General features: G+C 43.0%; 1 protein-coding gene across 1 annotated transcript in view; it reads left to right on the top strand.

Moving 5' to 3' along the window:
• DRD2 (dopamine receptor D2) overlaps positions 1 to 18,532 on the top strand; it is a 684,149-nt gene that overhangs the window by 535,305 nt on the left and 130,312 nt on the right. Inside the window, exon 3 of the mRNA XM_063943186.1 lies at positions 9,052 to 9,161. Coding sequence (XP_063799256.1) covers positions 9,052 to 9,161 — 110 coding nt within the window. The remainder of the gene's footprint in view (positions 1 to 9,051; positions 9,162 to 18,532) is intronic.

Below are 18,532 nucleotides of genomic sequence, written 5' to 3'. Positions count from 1 at the left end.
CCCTACACTACATCCGTGTAATGGTTAGCATTACTGCCTCACAGCACTGAGGTCATGGTTTTGATTCTAACCATGAACCTAACTGTGTGTAGTTTGTATATACTCCCTGTACTTGCGCGGGTTTCCTCCGAGTACTCTGGTTTCCGCCCATAATCTAAAAGTATACTGGTAGGTTAATTGGCTATAACAAAAATTAACCATATCATGAATGTATGTGTATGCACATGTGGTAGGGAACATAGATTGTAAACTCCACTGGGGCAGGGACTGATGCGAATGCCCAAATATTCTCTGTAAAGCCCTGAAGAGTATGTGTGATATATAAATAACTGTTAGTAACTAAATAATAATAATAATAATCCATGACCCCTCTATACCTTACACTACATCCCAGACCCCTATATACCATACACTACATCACTGACCCCTCTATACCCTACACTACATTACTGACCCCTCTGTACACTACATTACATCACTGACTGCCTCTGTACCCAGCACTACATTTACTGGCCCCTCTATACCTTAACTATATCAAGGACACAGAGTAGTAATAGTGCCCCTTATACATGCCGTAGTAGTAATAGTGCTTCTTACACATGCAAAAGTAGTAATGGTGCCCTTTACATGTGCCAAAGTAAGTAATAGTGCCCCTTACACATGCCAGAGTGGTAATAGTGCCCCCTTTACATGCCAGAGTAGTAAAAGTGCCCCTTACACATGCCAGTGTAGCAGCGGTGGTTGCTGCCTCTGGGCAGTGTGTGGCATGCTGTGGCGGATGTTGATCCATGGGGAAGGAAGCCAGGACATATGTTACATACAATTTCATATGTATGTTCATATGTCCTGGCCAGCTCTCCCATGCACACCTTGGACAGTGCTGCAGCCCCGGGGCAGCAGCTGCCACTGCAGAGTAGTAATAGTGCCCCTTTTACATGCCAGAGTAGTAACATTGCTCTCTACACTGCATGGTGAGGGTTGCTTTCAAGCAGGGGTATAGTCCCAAGAGCAGGGCACACAGCAGCACTGTGGGATGAGGTAGGGGGTGGAGATCAGCTTGTAGCCTGTGACAGCGCTGCAGTCGGGGATGGGAGACGGGTTACAGCACATGTGATTGGGTGTTTAAGAGTGCCGGCTGCTCTGCACTCTACTGCATGGTGGCTCACAGAATTCTATGCGCCGCACTTGCATGCCGACATAACACCCACCGGCATTCTGTGACATGGGGGGAGGGACCAGCAGTGCAGCACTTGTTGATATAATATGGTGCACGTGGCGGGTGAGAGCGATTTGGCAGCATCATATTGTTGGCACCGGGTGATTACCCTGCTTGCCTGCCCCTAGATCCACCCTGGAGTATAGTGATACACAGGATGGAAGCGGTACAAGTCAATTAATTAGCCCACTACAGGTATATCTTGCTGGGAGGTCTCTCACAAAATCTCTCTGACATTCCAGGAAAGTAGGATTTATTTTCTACTTGTTCTCTTTCTTCCCTAGAGCCATAAATGCAATAGTGATATTATTAACATTCGTGTTGTGACACCGGTCACAATACCGACACTGGGATCCCGGCTGTGAGATTGCCGGTGGAGGTGAGTGCAATGAAGCCCCTTGCGGGCTCGCTGCGCTTGCCACACAGCGGGCTCAGTGGATCGCTGTGCTCACCACAGATTCTTTTCCCACTCTATGGGTGTCATGGAATAGTCCCTGTTGGCCAGCATGCTGACCGACAGGATTTTGAGTGGGCGATATGTAGTGGTCGTTATTGTGACTTGCGGTCTCCTGACCACCGGTCACATAACTACATCCCAATATACTCATCTCTTTTTTTTTTTTTATGTTAGCTGTAATTAGTGCTTAATTTAGCCAACATTCATCGAAAGTGTGTTACTGTCCTGAGTAAACAGGTACTTCCCTGTACATCTAAATAATATGCATGTGACCTTGGGCACTTAAGTATAGAATGTAAATATGGTTTTATTCATGTCAGTACCAATGTATTTAAAAAAATGTTACAGTACTGTGTAATTTATTGTAATCAGTTATTGCAGGCTTGCAGGATAAAGCATTTAGTTTTTGCACAAATGTCCTTGCTTTTACGGAAAGCAGATACATTAGCATATCAAGATTGTGACAACTACGAATGCAGTAGCAGAGCACACTTGGGTGTTTCTTGCTTAATATCGTCTTGCACATTCATCAGTATTGACTTGTGCACACAGTACAAAAATATGATTTTATTTTGAAGGATAAGAAATTTAAATAAGCTTCAGGGAATTTGAAAATTCATTTATAAGGATTTTGACAGGTGATCAGCTGCAAACAAAGCTTTATTCCTTGCTGCAAAAGGTCTTGTCTTTGGCATTTAGTATGCCACTGCTCCACTCCTCACTTCATCTCCAGCTTTATCTCTATACTACACAAGTCTCACTGTTATATGGATGGTATCAGGATCTTGGCGATTGGGATGCCGACAGTCAGATACTCACAGCACCCTCCCGTTGCTCAAGATTCCGACACCTACTAGGTAAGTATGCTCTTTGTAATCCCTAATTTACCTAAGTAACCCCCCCATCCACACACACACACACATACACACACACACACACACACACACACACACACACACACACACACACACACACACACACACCCTAACCCTAACCCTGAAAAAAAAGGCATTTTGTTTCCCCCAGCACCCTTAATGATAACAGTAACCAGATGTAAATCCCACACAATATTAAATTCAGAGATCTCGGTTACATATATTTGTGCAAATGTATGAATAAGCCCCAAAGCCGCATCTCTGTATATTTGGGGTAGCTAGCGCTATATCTAGGTGCATGGTGTGGCACCCCAAAACACCAGCATAAGCCAGAAAGCCCAGGGCAGCATACCAGTGAAAAAACTATAGTGTTAATAAATTAGTGTTAGGAAGCCGAAGCTATAAAGAAGGTGATACAAAAATGAGATGTAATTAAAATGGAGAAATAGTGTTAAAGAAATTAGTGTCTGAAAAGTGTTAATAGAATGTAAAGGTATGCCACAGTTAAGCCATCCAGCTCAGCCAGTCCAGAGGCACCACACCTCCATTACCCTAATCCGGGTCTATGATTAACCAGCAAGGAGCCACATGATAATGGCTCCTTACTTAAATATATCTAAGCTAAGAGCTACCTACCTTTGAGCAACCCCATAATGCTCCATATGGCATGTCAGGGCCTCCACCTCCTCCTAATGCAGGAAACTCTCTGCCTCTCACAATAGACATATATAGTGTGGCAGATGCTCAATTAGCTTAGTGATATTATTCAGGTGCTCGAAAGGGAGGGGTATTTCTAAGCAAGAAAAAAACAGGCATTTTGATTCCCCCAGCACACTTAATGATAACAGTAACCAGATGTAAATCCCACACAATATTAGAATTCAGAGATCTTGGTTACATATATTTGTGCAAATGTATGAATAAGCCCCAAAGCCGCATCAAGGCGTCTCTGTATATTTGGGGTCCCTAGCGCTATATATATAGGTGCAGGGTGTGGCACCCCAAAACACCAGCATAAGCCAGAAAACCCAGGGCAGCATACCAGTGAAAAAGCTATAGTGTTAATAAATTAGTGTTAGGAAGCCGAAGCTATAAAGAAGGTGATACAAAAATGAGATGTAATTAAAATGGAGAAATAGTGTTAAAGAAATTAGAGTCTGAAAAGTGTTAATAGAATGTAAAGGTATGCCACACTTAAGCCATCCAGCTCAGCCAGTCCAGAGGCACCACACCTCACACTTCCATTACCCCAATCTGGGTCTATGATTAAACCCTAACCCTCCCTGGTGGTGCCTAACCCTAACTCTCCCCAATGATACCTAACACCCCCCTGACAACCTAACCCTAACACTTCCACCTGAAACTTAAAACCTCCCCCCCAATCCTATGGTTTACCTCTCAGCAGCCCCGGCATACTTATGTTCGGGATCCCAGCTCCAGTATTGCAATCCATGCCTGGATCTCAGCGTCGGTATTCCAAGCAGTGGCGGGATTCCGACATATCCCCTGTTATATGACAAAGAAAGATTTACTAAACACTTTTCAGTAAACAGCATACAGCATATTTGGAGATAAGTGGAAAGTTAAAATGAATTACCTTAAATATATTTTGATGGTGATTCATAGCCCATAACTACTGCAACAGGATGCGCAAAGTACTGATTATCATTACTCTGCACATGTGCAGGACCCGTTCAACTTCTGAGCATCCATGAATGGGTCCTGTAACATAGCAAGTACTCCAGCATCAGACTGTCAGTAATTGATAGTCTGATGATGTTTTGGGGACTGGGAGAGGTAAGTTGCCACCATTTAGGGGTAGGAAGAGACCAAGAATCCCCGTTGTTGGACAGAGATTTCCTGGCCTCTGTGATGGGCGACTTGCTCAGCACCATGGGTGCCACAATGGTGATGGTGAGTCCAGAGATCCAATGCTCTGTCCTAGGATACAGGTCAGATCACTACTGCAGCATGAGGCATCTGCTTGTAATAGATGCCTTATTACTGCCACTTCCAAAGAAGCAGCAGTGATAGCACCTCCAACCATATCTAATCAGGTCCATAGTGCCTAATTTAATGGTTGATGCAGACATGGCTACTTCTTTTGCCAGTTGCCCATCTGCGCCTTTATGCAAATACCTCTACAAAGCAGGGGCGTAAGTTCATGTCAGGCATCCGGAGGCAAAATAGAAGGTTGTGTTCCCCCAGTGGCTCTGTCTTGCGCATGTGCTGATGTCCCAGTGATTTGTCAATGGTTTATCTGGGAGAATAAAGATTCCTTATTGCAGCTAATCGTGGTGATAAGGAATATTTATTTTCGGGTCCTGGTTGCAAATGATATTAAAGAGAGCCCTGAGGAGGGATTTAATCAAAGCTCAGAGAGAGATAAAATTGTGAGAGATAAAGTACCAGCCAATCAGCTTCTGCCTTAAATTTTACAGGCTGTGTTTGAAAAATGAAAGGAGCAGATTGTTGTTACTTTGTCTCTCTCAAAGCTTGGTAAATACACTTCCTTTAAAGTTTTATTATAATAATGAGTGCATTTTCTTAAAACCAACTTCTGCTCTACATGCTTTCCCCATATAAGACACAGCAGTAGAGCTGTAGCACATTGTACACACTTTGATCTGTCATCAGACACATTCCAGACTCTTCAGCTGAAGGGGTCTTCAAAGGGAGTTTGTGAGCTTGGACCACAGAAAATCACTATGAAATGAGTGGAGAATTTTTTTTTTTCTAGTCAGCAGCCAGTCTTTCTTGGTGCCCCGCTGACAGCGAGATCCCAGCTCAAATATCTCCATTGTCTTTTGGAGTTACACAACTGCTACAGTCCTTCCCTGGTGTACACCCATGCATATGAATGGCCGAGTGAATGGCCAAGTACTGAGAAGTCCACTTTCAGCATTCGTTCACACTGTCACCACCTGGTGGATTATTAGATGCTACCATCAAAACCAGCCCATCGAAATCAGCAGGTGCAGATTTTCTGAGTATACCGTCCAAAGTGAACAATTGAGCCACTGTGTATGCAAACACTTCAGAGACATGCTTGCTACAGTTCCATAACAGGCCCATAATATGAACCATCTTTGTGCGTCTGTTTAGCCACCTTCCCATAACAACCCAGGAATGCCCAGCACTTTTTCAAGACAATTCAATTGCAATAGCGGACAGCGCACTTACAGTATACAATGATCCAAAGAACATATATACTAATTTATGCACAATGCCATGTGTTGCAACTAATAATATAATACTGTATATACGGATAGCTCTGTTTTCTGCTCTGTAATTGGAAATGCATGTTATTTGTCCTTTTCGTGTTCTGAATATAATTTGTGTGTTGTTATTGAATGTTTGTCTAATCATATGAAAATCAATAAAATACACTTTATAAAAAAAAAAATATATAATACTATGGCTATATACTAACTATAGATGGCTAATATTATATTGAATTGCCCCAAGATTAGATTTATATTTTTTTCCATTTATCGGAAGCATATGAATGGTAACCTGATGTGATAACATTACTGCTCTGGCTACAAAAACAAACAAACAAACAAACAAATAAATCAATCCCTTCCACAACTGCATTATAAATTACCTTAACACTAAATGTAGGGAATTACTTTTATTTTTTCTAAATACCTAGAAGCATTGTACTTTGTAAAATATATCAAAGTGCGGATTAATTTAGACACTATTGGTAATTAAAACCAGGACAATCATATTGTTTTTCCCAGATTCTATTAGCAATGGTGCCACATTTTTCAACAGTATAGGAATTTTTAATAAGAAAAGAATTGTTCCATTTTTTATATTTATTTTGCAATACTTTACATACATCGTTAAAACTTATGGTTCATATTGAGTAAAATCTGCTTCACTATTTTAGTGATTATTTCTTGCTTATGAATTCATTTACTGCCAAAGAAATTAAGTTTGCTCTTCCCAAGCATTCATTTAAGGTGGTAACAATAGTGGAGATGAAATCATAAGACTGTTAGACTATGGAGCAACATTGCTAGTGGAGTATAAATAATATATATTCCTCAACCAAGTGATGGAACCACTGTTGTTGTAGGAGGTGCGGTAAGGAAGGGACATGAAAGCCAGACTAAGGGCCTGATTAAGACATGAATGCAGTTCGTACAGCGTGCCCGATTCAGACCTGATCGCTGTTGTGTGAATTCGCATAGCGGGCGATTATCGAATGACTGCGCATGGGTATGCACCGCAATGCACAGGCGCAACACCAAACAGCGACAGAATGGTATGAAAATTTTGATTGCTAGGCGTACACAAGGTGATTGACAGGAAGCGGACGTTTGGGGGGTGGTAACTGGCCATTTTCTTGGAGTGCCAGTAAAAATGCAGGTGTTTCCAAGTGTTTTCTGGGAGGGTGTGTGACGTCAGCTCCAGCCCACTCAGCCTGTTGCTATTGTACTGGAGGAGTTAGGGGTCTATTTCCTAAGCCTTGGTCGCTGGAGATAAAGTACTAGCCAATCGGCTCCTGTCTTTTTTCGAACACAGCTTGTGACATGGCTGTTAGGAGCCGATTGGCTGGTACTTTTTCTCCAGCGACTTTATCTCCATCTGAGGCTTAGTAAATAGACCCCTAAATCCTGGACTACACACAGGCTGCACAGACTGGAAAAACATTAGATAATGAGCGAGTTGCAAATGGATTTGCAGATGTCCGCTGCCTGGCGATGTTTTCGCATGGCTCACACATGCATTCACACACTTGCACAGGGCAGGTTTCCACTCTACCTGGGCGGCGACTGTCTGATCGCAGCCCTCTGCAAATTTGCAGCACAGTGATCAGGTCTGAATTAGGCCAACATCTGCTTCTTTGGACACAGCTGCTGTACAACAATATGTAAAAGCAACAGGAGGCGTCTTGGGTAAATAGAAGTCTCCTACATGATTTTGTGATCTGCTGCTGCATCCGAAGACACAGAATTGGATCACCTGCTTGAATGTTGACCAGCTGAGTAATCCTCAGCTCACGCAGGATGGTCATGTTGTTCACGCTGCTGAGGCCAATGAAACTTCGTCCAAGTATGCATCCACTAGACTAGCCACTCCCAGACAATGGGGAAAACATGCCCCTAAACTGACAGCCTGTCAATCACACTGCAGATTGGGGTGCATTCTGCACATATGATTCCATTAAAGTGATTTTCAGGAAAACAGCCACTGACACTGCTTAGTAGCATTTCATATGCAGATACAGCAGCAGTCACACACAGAATATAAGCATGCCACATATCATTTTAATCACATAGCAATGCAACTTAGACACATTTAAATGGAAAAAGTCACACATAAAGACGTTCAGCGCTACCGAGTCATGCCACAGCATGACGTGACTAGATGGGCTGTTTAGTGTGACTGCAGCAAGGATGTAGGAGGACACATCTGTAAGGGGTGGTCTTCAGTATGCCAACTGACGGGATCTCAGCGCACAGTATACCGGTGCCGGAATCCCGACAGCCGGCATACCGACACTTTTTCTCCCTCGTGGGGGTCCACGACCCCCCTGGAGGGAGAATAAAATAGCATGGCGTGTGTAGCGCACCACTGTGCCCGCAGCATGGCAAGTGCAGCGAGCTCGCAAGGGGCTCATTTGCGCTCGCCACGCTGTCGGTATGCCGGTGGTCGGGCTCCCGGTGCCGGTATGCTGGTCGCCGGGAGCCCGGCTGCTGGCATACCATACTACACCCTCTGTAAGTATATCTCTGAATCAGACCCTAAGAGTACTAGAACTGAAAGCACTTTATTTCACGTGTGCCAATAGCTATGGGGTATCCTTGGGAAGGAACCAGCATCACCACCCAACAAAATTATTTTTTATGTCACTGCAGCATTGCTTCTTTGCTTTTGCCCCCTTTGCAAATTTTTCAGTTACATAACAAACTAGTTACCAGCCCATAAAAATGACAGAACAACATAACAGTAATTTCAGCGCCAGCGGCTGTGCGTGCCCGAATGAAGCAATACTTGAATTGATCCGTCAGGTGCTATGTAGTAGCCGCCGGCACGCAAAACACTTGAATTCCCCCCATAGAGGGTAGGAGCAGAGTTAGTCTTTTATTATAAAATAGGATAATTCTTAAAAGGTCTTGAGTGAATTTTTTTGAATCATCTCCTTCAAATAGATACAGTATGTGGTTTAGCAAGCTGAAGTATTCCAGCTTTTCATGTGCAAATGTAATCTGTCTTGTCTCTGTTCACAAAATTTCATCAAAACGCTCCTCACTGCTGTCACCCCACTGCACACAGCAAGTCATTTTATTCTTGTACATACTGTAATAAAAAGTCAATTTACTGTATAGCAAGCTATAGCATTTGTTATCATAACACACATCTGCTACTGGTGTGAATATATTTTATAAGAATCTTGCAATTTTTTTCTTGTTCCCAGCCTCTCTCTAAGTTAATTCCCTTTCTTCAGATATACATCTAAATTATTGATTTTCTGTTCCACTTCTTAGGTGGTTGGTGAGTGGAGATTTAGTCGGATCCACTGTGATATCTTTGTCACCCTTGATGTTATGATGTGTACAGCAAGTATACTTAATCTGTGTGCCATCAGCATTGACAGGTAAGTCACTGGTAGAATTCTCATCTGACTCTGGTGACTTTATATGCTCTGTATGTCATGTAAGAAGCAATCGTATTTGTGCTGTGTCACTTATCAAAGGTTCAGATAGATAACAATTCTCATATTGTTTCACCAAAGATGTATCTTGACAAAACGCAGGGTTTCATTTTTAGAAATGCTACAACTATCTGATGTCCTTCAAACTAAATGTATTTTGTCATATAGTCTGTAGTCTAGAAAATATTGTTACATCTTGTCGTACAGTTTATAGAATATTCAGAATTAACTAGTGCTCTTTGGTCTATCTATCTATCTATCTATCTATCTATCTATCTATCTATCTATCTATCTATCTATCTATCTAATCTACATATATAACTAGACAAACTAGGGGAAGAGAGAGCATTGGCATACCTACTCCTCCCTTCCACCTCAGATTTGGCAATTTAATGCTAAATAAACGTTCTCCAACTTCAAGTCCTAGTATATATTAATATAAAGGTAAATACATGATTGCGGTGGTGTTTGGTGGTGGATGTGGTATTATGGAATTCTATATAAACTGTACAATATACAGTACAGTTTGTCACCTTAGCTTATCCTTCTGAAGAGTAGATATTATATATTAGGCTTTGGTGATCTTTATCAGTAAAGAGTTATTCAGTTTAGATATTATATAAAGAGTAGTAACTTATCATTTGCATTAGGCTTCTTTAAACTTTTTATTCATGTGTCTTGCCTAAGAGTTGGGTGTAATAATAATTCTCTCAGTAATACATTGAGGGTATTTCTTTTAGTCTGTGTGTCCTGCTCAAAGTAATTTCTTTAAGTTAACTATAGTTGACATTTGTAATATACTATCTACCTTGTGAAATCAAATCACTTATTGCATCAACAAAAATAGTTTATTGACATTCCATATGAGTTTAATATATTTGATAAAGGACAAGATTATTCAGACTCCCAGTTTGCATTTTTTTTTATTTAACACACTGTTTTTTTTGTTCTATTTTAAGATGCACCTACAGTCATACCTTTTATGGGGATTATTGTTGTGATGATGTGGCACATGTGTTTTCAGGCTGATGGCCTAATGGAGCCATCTGGGGGCCATCTAATCCCCACACTCCCCCAAATGATTAAAATAAAATAAACAATGTTTTACTCGGGAATGGGGAAGGGGCGGAAAGTGGGCAGCAGGATAGCAGATGGGCTATAAACAGCTGCTGATACCCAAATAAAGGTACTTTATCACTTCTTGCAGGAGCCGTGCAGGCTACTGCTAAAGTACATGACCCCTGCTTCCTCTTTGGTGGCTCCTCCTCTTTGCACATCACAGTTTGAACTGCTTCTTTCATGCTTTGGCTGCACTGTTGGAGGGCAATACATATAAGTCTGGTTAACAACAAATAAATGGACATGGATAGAGGAATTTGTATAGTTGAGGGAAGTTAATCATAAAATTAATGGGTCAGGTAGTCATGAGTTTATTATGATAATGAATGGGGTCAGTGTTCTTAATGTTGTTAAATACAGTATGGCAAATTAATTATTTTGATGAGACACAAGTGAGGTAATTAGGTGATTAATGACCAAGACTGGAATTCACTGATGATGTTGGGGCTATTTAATAATGTAGATAAAACAATGATTATAAAAGAGAGCCAATAATGTTGACTCGGATTGTTGATGCTGAAGAGCTAATGATTTTTGAGGAGTAGTTAATTTATTATGTGGGGATGATGTTGCAGAAATGTGACTTGGATGCTTTCTATATTGTATAGTAAGTACACTACATTTGATACCTGTCATTTGATTGCTCTCTGTATTGCATGGTGATCACTTGAATGCTCCCTGTATTGTATGGTGGTCATTTGAATGTACTCTGTACCAATTGGTGGTCAATAAAATGCTCTCTGTATAGAATGGCAGTCACGAATATGTTCAGTGTATTTGAGAACAATTTCACCTCAGGCCCTAACTGTCTAAGTTTAGTTGAAAGTGCAAATACTGTAAGAAGCTTTAGTAAACAAAAGAAAAAGCTAGGTGCAACATGTTCATGGTGAAATGTTCCAGTAGATAATGTAAACTATTGAAATAATGAAATGAAATTAAACATAAATAACCACCCATTTATTGCATAGTGATACAGTGTTTATTCCATGCATTTACACTTCTTGGATCACACATCAGGGACTAATTCTCTGCTAACTAGGCCATGTGTACCTTAAAAAATAGATTATTATTATTATTATTATCCTTTATTTATATGGCGCCACAAGGGTTCCGCAGCACCCAATTACAGAGTACATATGCATAATCAAAACAGGAAAACAGTGACTTACAGTTGAAAACAATATAGGACAAGTACAGGGTAACTAAGCATAACTACACCAGTAAATGAAAGAGATAAGTTCCAGGTGGCCAAAAAACTGTGGGATTTGGGCAGTTGAGGATTATTAAAGTAAGAAAAGATAAGCACATGAGAGAAGAGGGCCCTACTCGTGAGAGCTTACATTCTAAGGGGGGGGGGTAGACAGACAGGGGTGACACAGATGGGGTACATAGAGAGCGTGGGACAGAGGGTTAGGGTTTGGTGATGAAGTGGGTCTTAAAAGCCTGTTTGAAGTTTTGTAGAGAGGTGGAGAGTCTGAGGGGGAGCGGTAAAGAATTCCAGAGGAAGGGAGCAGCACGTGAAAAATCTTGGAGATAGGAGTGGGAGGAAGTAATCAGAAGACAGGAGAGCCGGCGTGCATTAGCAGAGAGAAGAGGATGGGTGGGAGAGTAAAGGGAGATAAGGTCAGAGATGTAAATGGGAGAGGAGTGGGTGAGTGTTTTGTAAGTGAGTGTGAGAAGTTTCAATTGGATTCTGAAAGGGAAGGGAAGCCAGTGAAGGGCTTGTAGAAGAAGGGAGGTGGACGTAGTGTGTTTGGTGAGGAAGATAAGCCGGGCGGCAGCATTGAGGATATATTGGAGTGGAGAGAGGTAATTGTCAGGGAGGCAAGTTAGGAGGAGATTACAGTAGTCCAGTCTGGAAATAATCAGTGAGTGAATAATGATCTTAGTGGCATCCTGGGTGAGAAAAGGTCTGATCCTGGAAATGTTTTTGAGATGAAAATGACAGGTTTGTGAGAGGTGCTGAATGTGTGGTTTGAAGGAGAGGGAGGAGTCAAGGATTACACCAAGACAGCGTACTTGGGGGCTAGAGGAGATAGTCGTGCCATCAATGGATAATGAGATTGTGGGAGGTGAGGTTGTGCGGGAGGGTGGGAAGATGATCAGCTCATTCTTAGACATGTTGAGTTTAAGAAAGTGCTGGGACATCCAGTAAGAGATAGCAGAAAGACAGTTAGAGGCACGAGTGAGGAGAGCTGTGGAGAGATCAGGGAAGGAGAGGTAGATTTGAGTGTCATCAGCATAGAGGTGATTCTGGAAATTAAAAGAACTAATGAGTTCACCTAAAGAGGACGTATAGAGAGAGAAAAGGAGAGGACCAAGAACAGAACCTTGGGGGACACCAACAGTTAGTGGAAGTGGGGGCGAGGTAGCATCATGAGAGGAGACATAGAATGAACGATCAGAGAGGTAGGAGGACAGCCAGGAGAGGGCAGTATCGCGTAGACCAAGAGAGTGAAGGATTTGCAGAAGGAGAGGGTGGTTCACAGTATCAAAAGCAGCAGAGAGGTAAAGAAGAATAAGCAGAGAATAGTAGCCCTTAGATTTGGCGGCATGGAGGTCATTGCAGACTTTTGTGAGGGCAGTTTCAGTGGAGTGGAGAGAGCGGAAACCAGACTGGAATGGGTCAAGCAGTGAGTGAGAGGAAAGAAAGGCAGTGAGGCGATTATAGACAATATGCTCAAGAAGTTTGGAGGCAAAGGGGAGGAGAGAGATGGGTCGATAATTGGAGAGAGTGTTAGGATCAAGGGTAGGTTTTTTAAGAATAGGGGAGACAAGAGCATGCTTGAAGGCAGAGGGGACAATGCCTGGCGAGAGGGAGAGATTGAGAAGGTGGGCAAGATGGGAACAGGCAGAAGGAGTGAGGTAGCGGAGGAGGTGGGAGGGGATAGGGTCGAGTGGGGAGGTTGTGGGGGGGGAGGAGTGTATGAGGGCCATGACTTCCTCGCCAGACACATGGGAGAAAGATGTCAGAGTTGGTAAGAGGGTAGGGGAGGGGTGGCAAAGGATGGTTGGTGGCTGGTTGCTGGACAGGTGGGATGTGATGTCCTGACGTATGGAGTCAATCTTGGATGTGAAATAAGTGGCAAAGTCAAGAGCAGACAATGAGGAAGTGAGAGGAGGTGGTGGTGGGCAGAGGAGGGAGTTAACAGTGGCAAAGAGGCGCCGGGGGTTGGAAGAGTGGGTAGAGATGAAGATTTTGAAGTATGATTGTTTAGCGAGGGAAAGGGCAGCACTGAAGGATGAGAGCATGAATTTGAAATGGAGGAAGTCTGCTTGATAGCGTGATTTCCTCCACTGTCGCTCGGCAGTACGTGAGCATATTTGTAGATATCTGGTGCATTTGGTGTGCCAGGGTTGAGGTGTTGATCTACGAGGGTGAATAGTGGTTGGCAGAGCAACAGAGGCAAGGGCTGAAGTAAGAGATGCATTGTATAGAGATGTGGCTTGTTCAGGGCATGTGAGAGAGAGAAGAGGAGAGAGAAGTGAGTCAAACAGGGAGGATAGGGATGAGGTGTCAATAGCCTCAATGTTACGCTTAATGATGCTAGCCTTAGGAGGGAGAGATGGGGGAGCAGAGATAGATAAGTTGAATGAGAACAAGTGGTGGTCAGAGAGGGGAAAAGGGGAGTTGGAGAAATCAGAAATATCACAGCGGTGAGTGAAAACCAGATCCAGTGAGCTCCCGTTCACATGGGAGGGTGAGGTGGTCCACTGGGAGAGACCAAGTGAAGAGGTGAGGTTAAGGAGTTTAGAGGCAGGTGGTTTTGTGGGGTTATCGATAGGGATGTTGAAATCACCGAGGATAATGGAGGGAATGTCAGAAGAGAGGAAGTGAGGTAGCCAGGAAGCAAAGTTGTCGAGGAATTTGGAGAAAAAAAATGCCAGGTGGACGGTAAATGACAGCAACTCGAAGATTAGTAGGTTGGTAGAGGCGTATTGCATGGATGTCAAATGTAGAGAATGTAAGAGATGGTTCTGGAGGTATAAGTTGGTATGTGTAGCTTGAGGGTAAAAGGATCCCAACACCACCCCCATGACGACCCCTAGGTCAGGGTGTGTGTGAGAATGTGAGGCCCCCAGCAGAGAGAGAAGCAGGAGAAGCGGTGTCATAGGGAGTAATCCAGGTTTCAGTAATGGCCAGGAGGTGCAGGGAGTTGGATATGAAAAGGTTGTGAGTGGGGGCCAGTTTGTTGCAAACAGATCTGGCATTCCAGAGGGCACAGGATAGGGGGTAGGAATTTGTGGGAGAAATGTGAATATGATTATCAGGGTTGCTGTAGCGTTGAGGTAAGATTGATGTGGAAGGAAGGGATAAAGAGGGTGTATTGATGGTGCTGGGGCCTTGGCTAGGAAGGGAGACTGCAGGAGTGTGGCAGGGAGGGAGTGTGGTACGATACTGGTGGAGGAGAGGTGAGGTGACAGGCAAAGGAGGGAGAGAGCAGGGTTGAGTGGTGGGGTATAAATGGTGTGAAGGGGCAGAAGTGAATTGCTGTGGGGAAACAGAAGAGGAGGGGAAGGGAGGCAGACAGAGGAGAGGAGAGAGCATGAGATGTAGGAGACTGGGACAGAGGGATAGAGGTGGTAACAGGGGACAAAAAAAAGGAATAGGAAGACAAGGATTAATGGGGGATGTTGCCAGCCTGGCCATAGTGTGGCTGGGGTAAATAGTGGTGGCAAAATGAGAATAGGAGGAAGAGTGGTTTCTGAATAAGAGAGCAGTGAAGTTTGCAGAAATAAAATTCAATTTTAAACTGTCGTTAGTATCTACAGGTTAACAGTAACTCAAATATTTGCTGATGTTAGATGGAAAATTACAGTGTTGGCAAACTGCAAGTCAGTGTTACTTCATTAAATAGGCTTCTCGGTGAAACATTTGTTTTCCAGGTATTTGCAGGGTCAGAGTAGAAGTTGCATTGCAGGTGTTTGTGCAGAAAGTGAATGTATAGTTTCCCGAATAAGTGAGCTTTGGAGAATATTAGGAGTAAACAAACATTTGTAGCTGCAGTCCAAGTATTGGTGGTTTGTGATGGTATTTCTCTTTTTTTTTTGCAATTGATGGTGTTTCCTTTCAGTTTCCGTCCAGTAGAAGTCCAGTAGAAGTCACAGATGACACCCTTAGAAATTTTCTCCCTTTGAAATCTTTCAACCCACACTGATTCAGCTACGCTGATTCAGCTAGACTACACACTAATATAAAGAGCAACAAACATGTGTTTGGGAGCACATTGATTGATTGGATCCACCCCTAGCCCATCACCCATTTAAAGTAGAGATGAGCGGGTTCGGTTTCTCTGAATCCGAACCCGCCAGAACTTCATGTTTTTTTTCACGGGTCCGAGCGACTCGGATCTTCCCGCCTTGCTCGGGTAACCCGAGCGCGCCCGAACGTCATCATGACGCTGTCGGATTCTCGCGAGGCTCGGATTCTATCGCGAGACTCGGATTCTATATAAGGAGCCGCGCGTCGCCGCCATTTTCACACGTGCATTGAGATTGATAGGGAGAGGACGTGGCTGGCGTCCTCTCCGTTTAGAATTAGAATAGATTAGAGAGACACTTGATTTACTAATTTTGGGGAGCATTAGGAGTACTCAGTAGTGTACAGTGCAGAGTTTTGCTGATAGTGACCAGTGACCACCACTTTTATTTATAATCCGTTCTCTGCCTGAAAAAAGCGATACACAGCACACAGTGACTCAGTCACATACCATATCTGTGTGCACTGCTCAGGCTCAGGCCAGTGTGCTGCATCATCTATTATCTATATATAATATTATATATATCTGTCTGACTGCTCAGCTCACACAGCTTATAATTGTGGGGGAGACTGGGGAGCACTACTGCAGTGCCAGTTATAGGTTATAGCAGGAGCCAGGAGTACATAATATAATCCGTTCTCTGCCTGAAAAAAGCGATACACAGCACACAGTGACTCAGTCACATACCATATCTGTGTGCACTGCTCAGGCTCAGGCCAGTGTGCTGCATCATCTATTATCTATATATAATATTATATATATCTGTCTGACTGCTCAGCTCACACAGCTTATAATTGTGGGGGAGACTGGGGAGCACTACTGCAGTGCCAGTTATAGGTTATAGCAGGAGCCAGGAGTACATAATATATTATATAGTGAGTGACCACCAGACACACAGTGCAGTTTATTTAATATATCCGTTCTCTGCCTGAAAAAAGTGATACACACAGTGACTCAGTCAGTCACATACCATATCTGTGTGCACTGCTCAGGCTCAGGCCAGTGTGCTGCATCATCTATATATATTATATATCTGTCTGACTGCTCAGCTCACACAGCTTATAATTGTGGGGGAGACTGGGGAGCACTACTGCAGTGCCAGTTATAGGTTATAGCAGGAGCCAGGAGTACATAATATTATATTAAAATCAAACAGTGCACACTTTTGCTGCAGGAGTGCCACTGCCAGTGTGACTAGTGACCAGTGACCTGACCACCAGTATATAATATTAGTAGTATACTATCTCTTTATCAACCAGTCTATATTAGCAGCAGACACAGTACAGTGCGGTAGTTCACGGCTGTGGCTACCTCTGTGTCGGCACTCGGCAGCCCGTCCATAATTGTATATACCACCTAACCGTGGTTTTTTTTTCTTTCTTTATACATACATACTAGTTACGAGTATACTATCTCTTTATCAACCAGTCTATATATTAGCAGCAGACACAGTACAGTGCGGTAGTTCACGGCTGTGGCTACCTCTGTGTCGGCACTCGGCAGCCCGTCCATAATTGTATATACCACCTAACCGTGGTTTTTTTTTCTTTCTTTATACATACATACTAGTTACGAGTATACTATCTCTTTATCAACCAGTCTATATATTAGCAGCAGACACAGTACAGTGCGGTAGTTCACGGCTGTGGCTACCTTTGTGTCGGCACTCGGCAGCCCGTCCATAATTGTATATACCACCTAACCGTGGTTTTTTTTTCTTTCTTTATACATACATACTAGTTACGAGTATACTATCTCTTTATCAACCAGTCTATATATTAGCAGCAGACACAGTACAGTGCGGTAGTTCACGGCTGTGGCTACCTCTGTGTCGGCACTCGGCCGCCCGTCCATAATTGTATATACCACCTAACCGTGGTTTTTTTTTCTTTCTTTATACATACATACTAGTTACGAGTATACTATCTCTTTATCAACCAGTCTATATATTAGCAGCAGACACAGTACAGTGCGGTAGTTCACGGCTGTGGCTACCTCTGTGTCGGCACTCGGCAGCCCGTCCATAATTGTATATACCACCTAACCGTGGTTTTTTTTTCTTTCTTTATACATACATACTAGTTACGAGTATACTATCTCTTTATCAACCAGTCTATATATTAGCAGCAGACACAGTACAGTGCGGTAGTTCACGGCTGTGGCTACCTCTGTGTCGGCACTCGGCAGCCCGTCCATAATTGTATATACCACCTAACCGTGGTTTTTTTTCTTTCTTTATACATACATACTAGTTACGAGTATACTATCTCTTTATCAACCAGTCTATATATTAGCAGCAGACACAGTACAGTGTGGTAGTTCACGGCTGTGGCTACCTCTGTGTCGGCACTCGGCAGCCCGTCCATAATTGTATATACCACCTAACCGTGGTTTTTTTTTCTTTCTTTATACATACATACTAGTTACGAGTATACTATCTCTTTATCAACCAGTCTATATTAGCAGCAGACACAGTACAGTGCGGTAGTTCACGGCTGTGGCTACCTCTGTGTCGGCACTCGGCAGCCCGTCCATAATTGTATATACCACCTAACCGTGGTTTTTTTTTCTTTCTTTATACATACATACTAGTTACGAGTATACTATCTCTTTATCAACCAGTCTATATAATAGCAGCAGACACAGTACAGTGCGGTAGTTCACGGCTGTGGCTACCTCTGTGTCGGCACTCGGCAGCCCGTCCATAATTGTATATACCACCTAACCGTGGTTTTTTTTTCTTTCTTTATACATACATACTAGTTACGAGTATACTATCTCTTTATCAACCAGTCTATATATTAGCAGCAGACACAGTACAGTGCGGTAGTTCACGGCTGTGGCTACCTCTGTGTCGGCACTCGGCAGCCCGTCCATAATTGTATATACCACCTAACCGTGGTTTTTTTTTCTTTCTTTATACATACATACTAG

The sequence above is a fragment of the Pseudophryne corroboree genome, chromosome 10 (assembly GCF_028390025.1).
Source record: "Pseudophryne corroboree isolate aPseCor3 chromosome 10, aPseCor3.hap2, whole genome shotgun sequence".
NCBI classification, from domain to species: Eukaryota; Metazoa; Chordata; class Amphibia; order Anura; family Myobatrachidae; genus Pseudophryne; species Pseudophryne corroboree.
The sequence above is the reverse complement of the archived record's forward strand: the minus strand, read 5'-3'. Positions and strand labels throughout refer to the sequence as shown.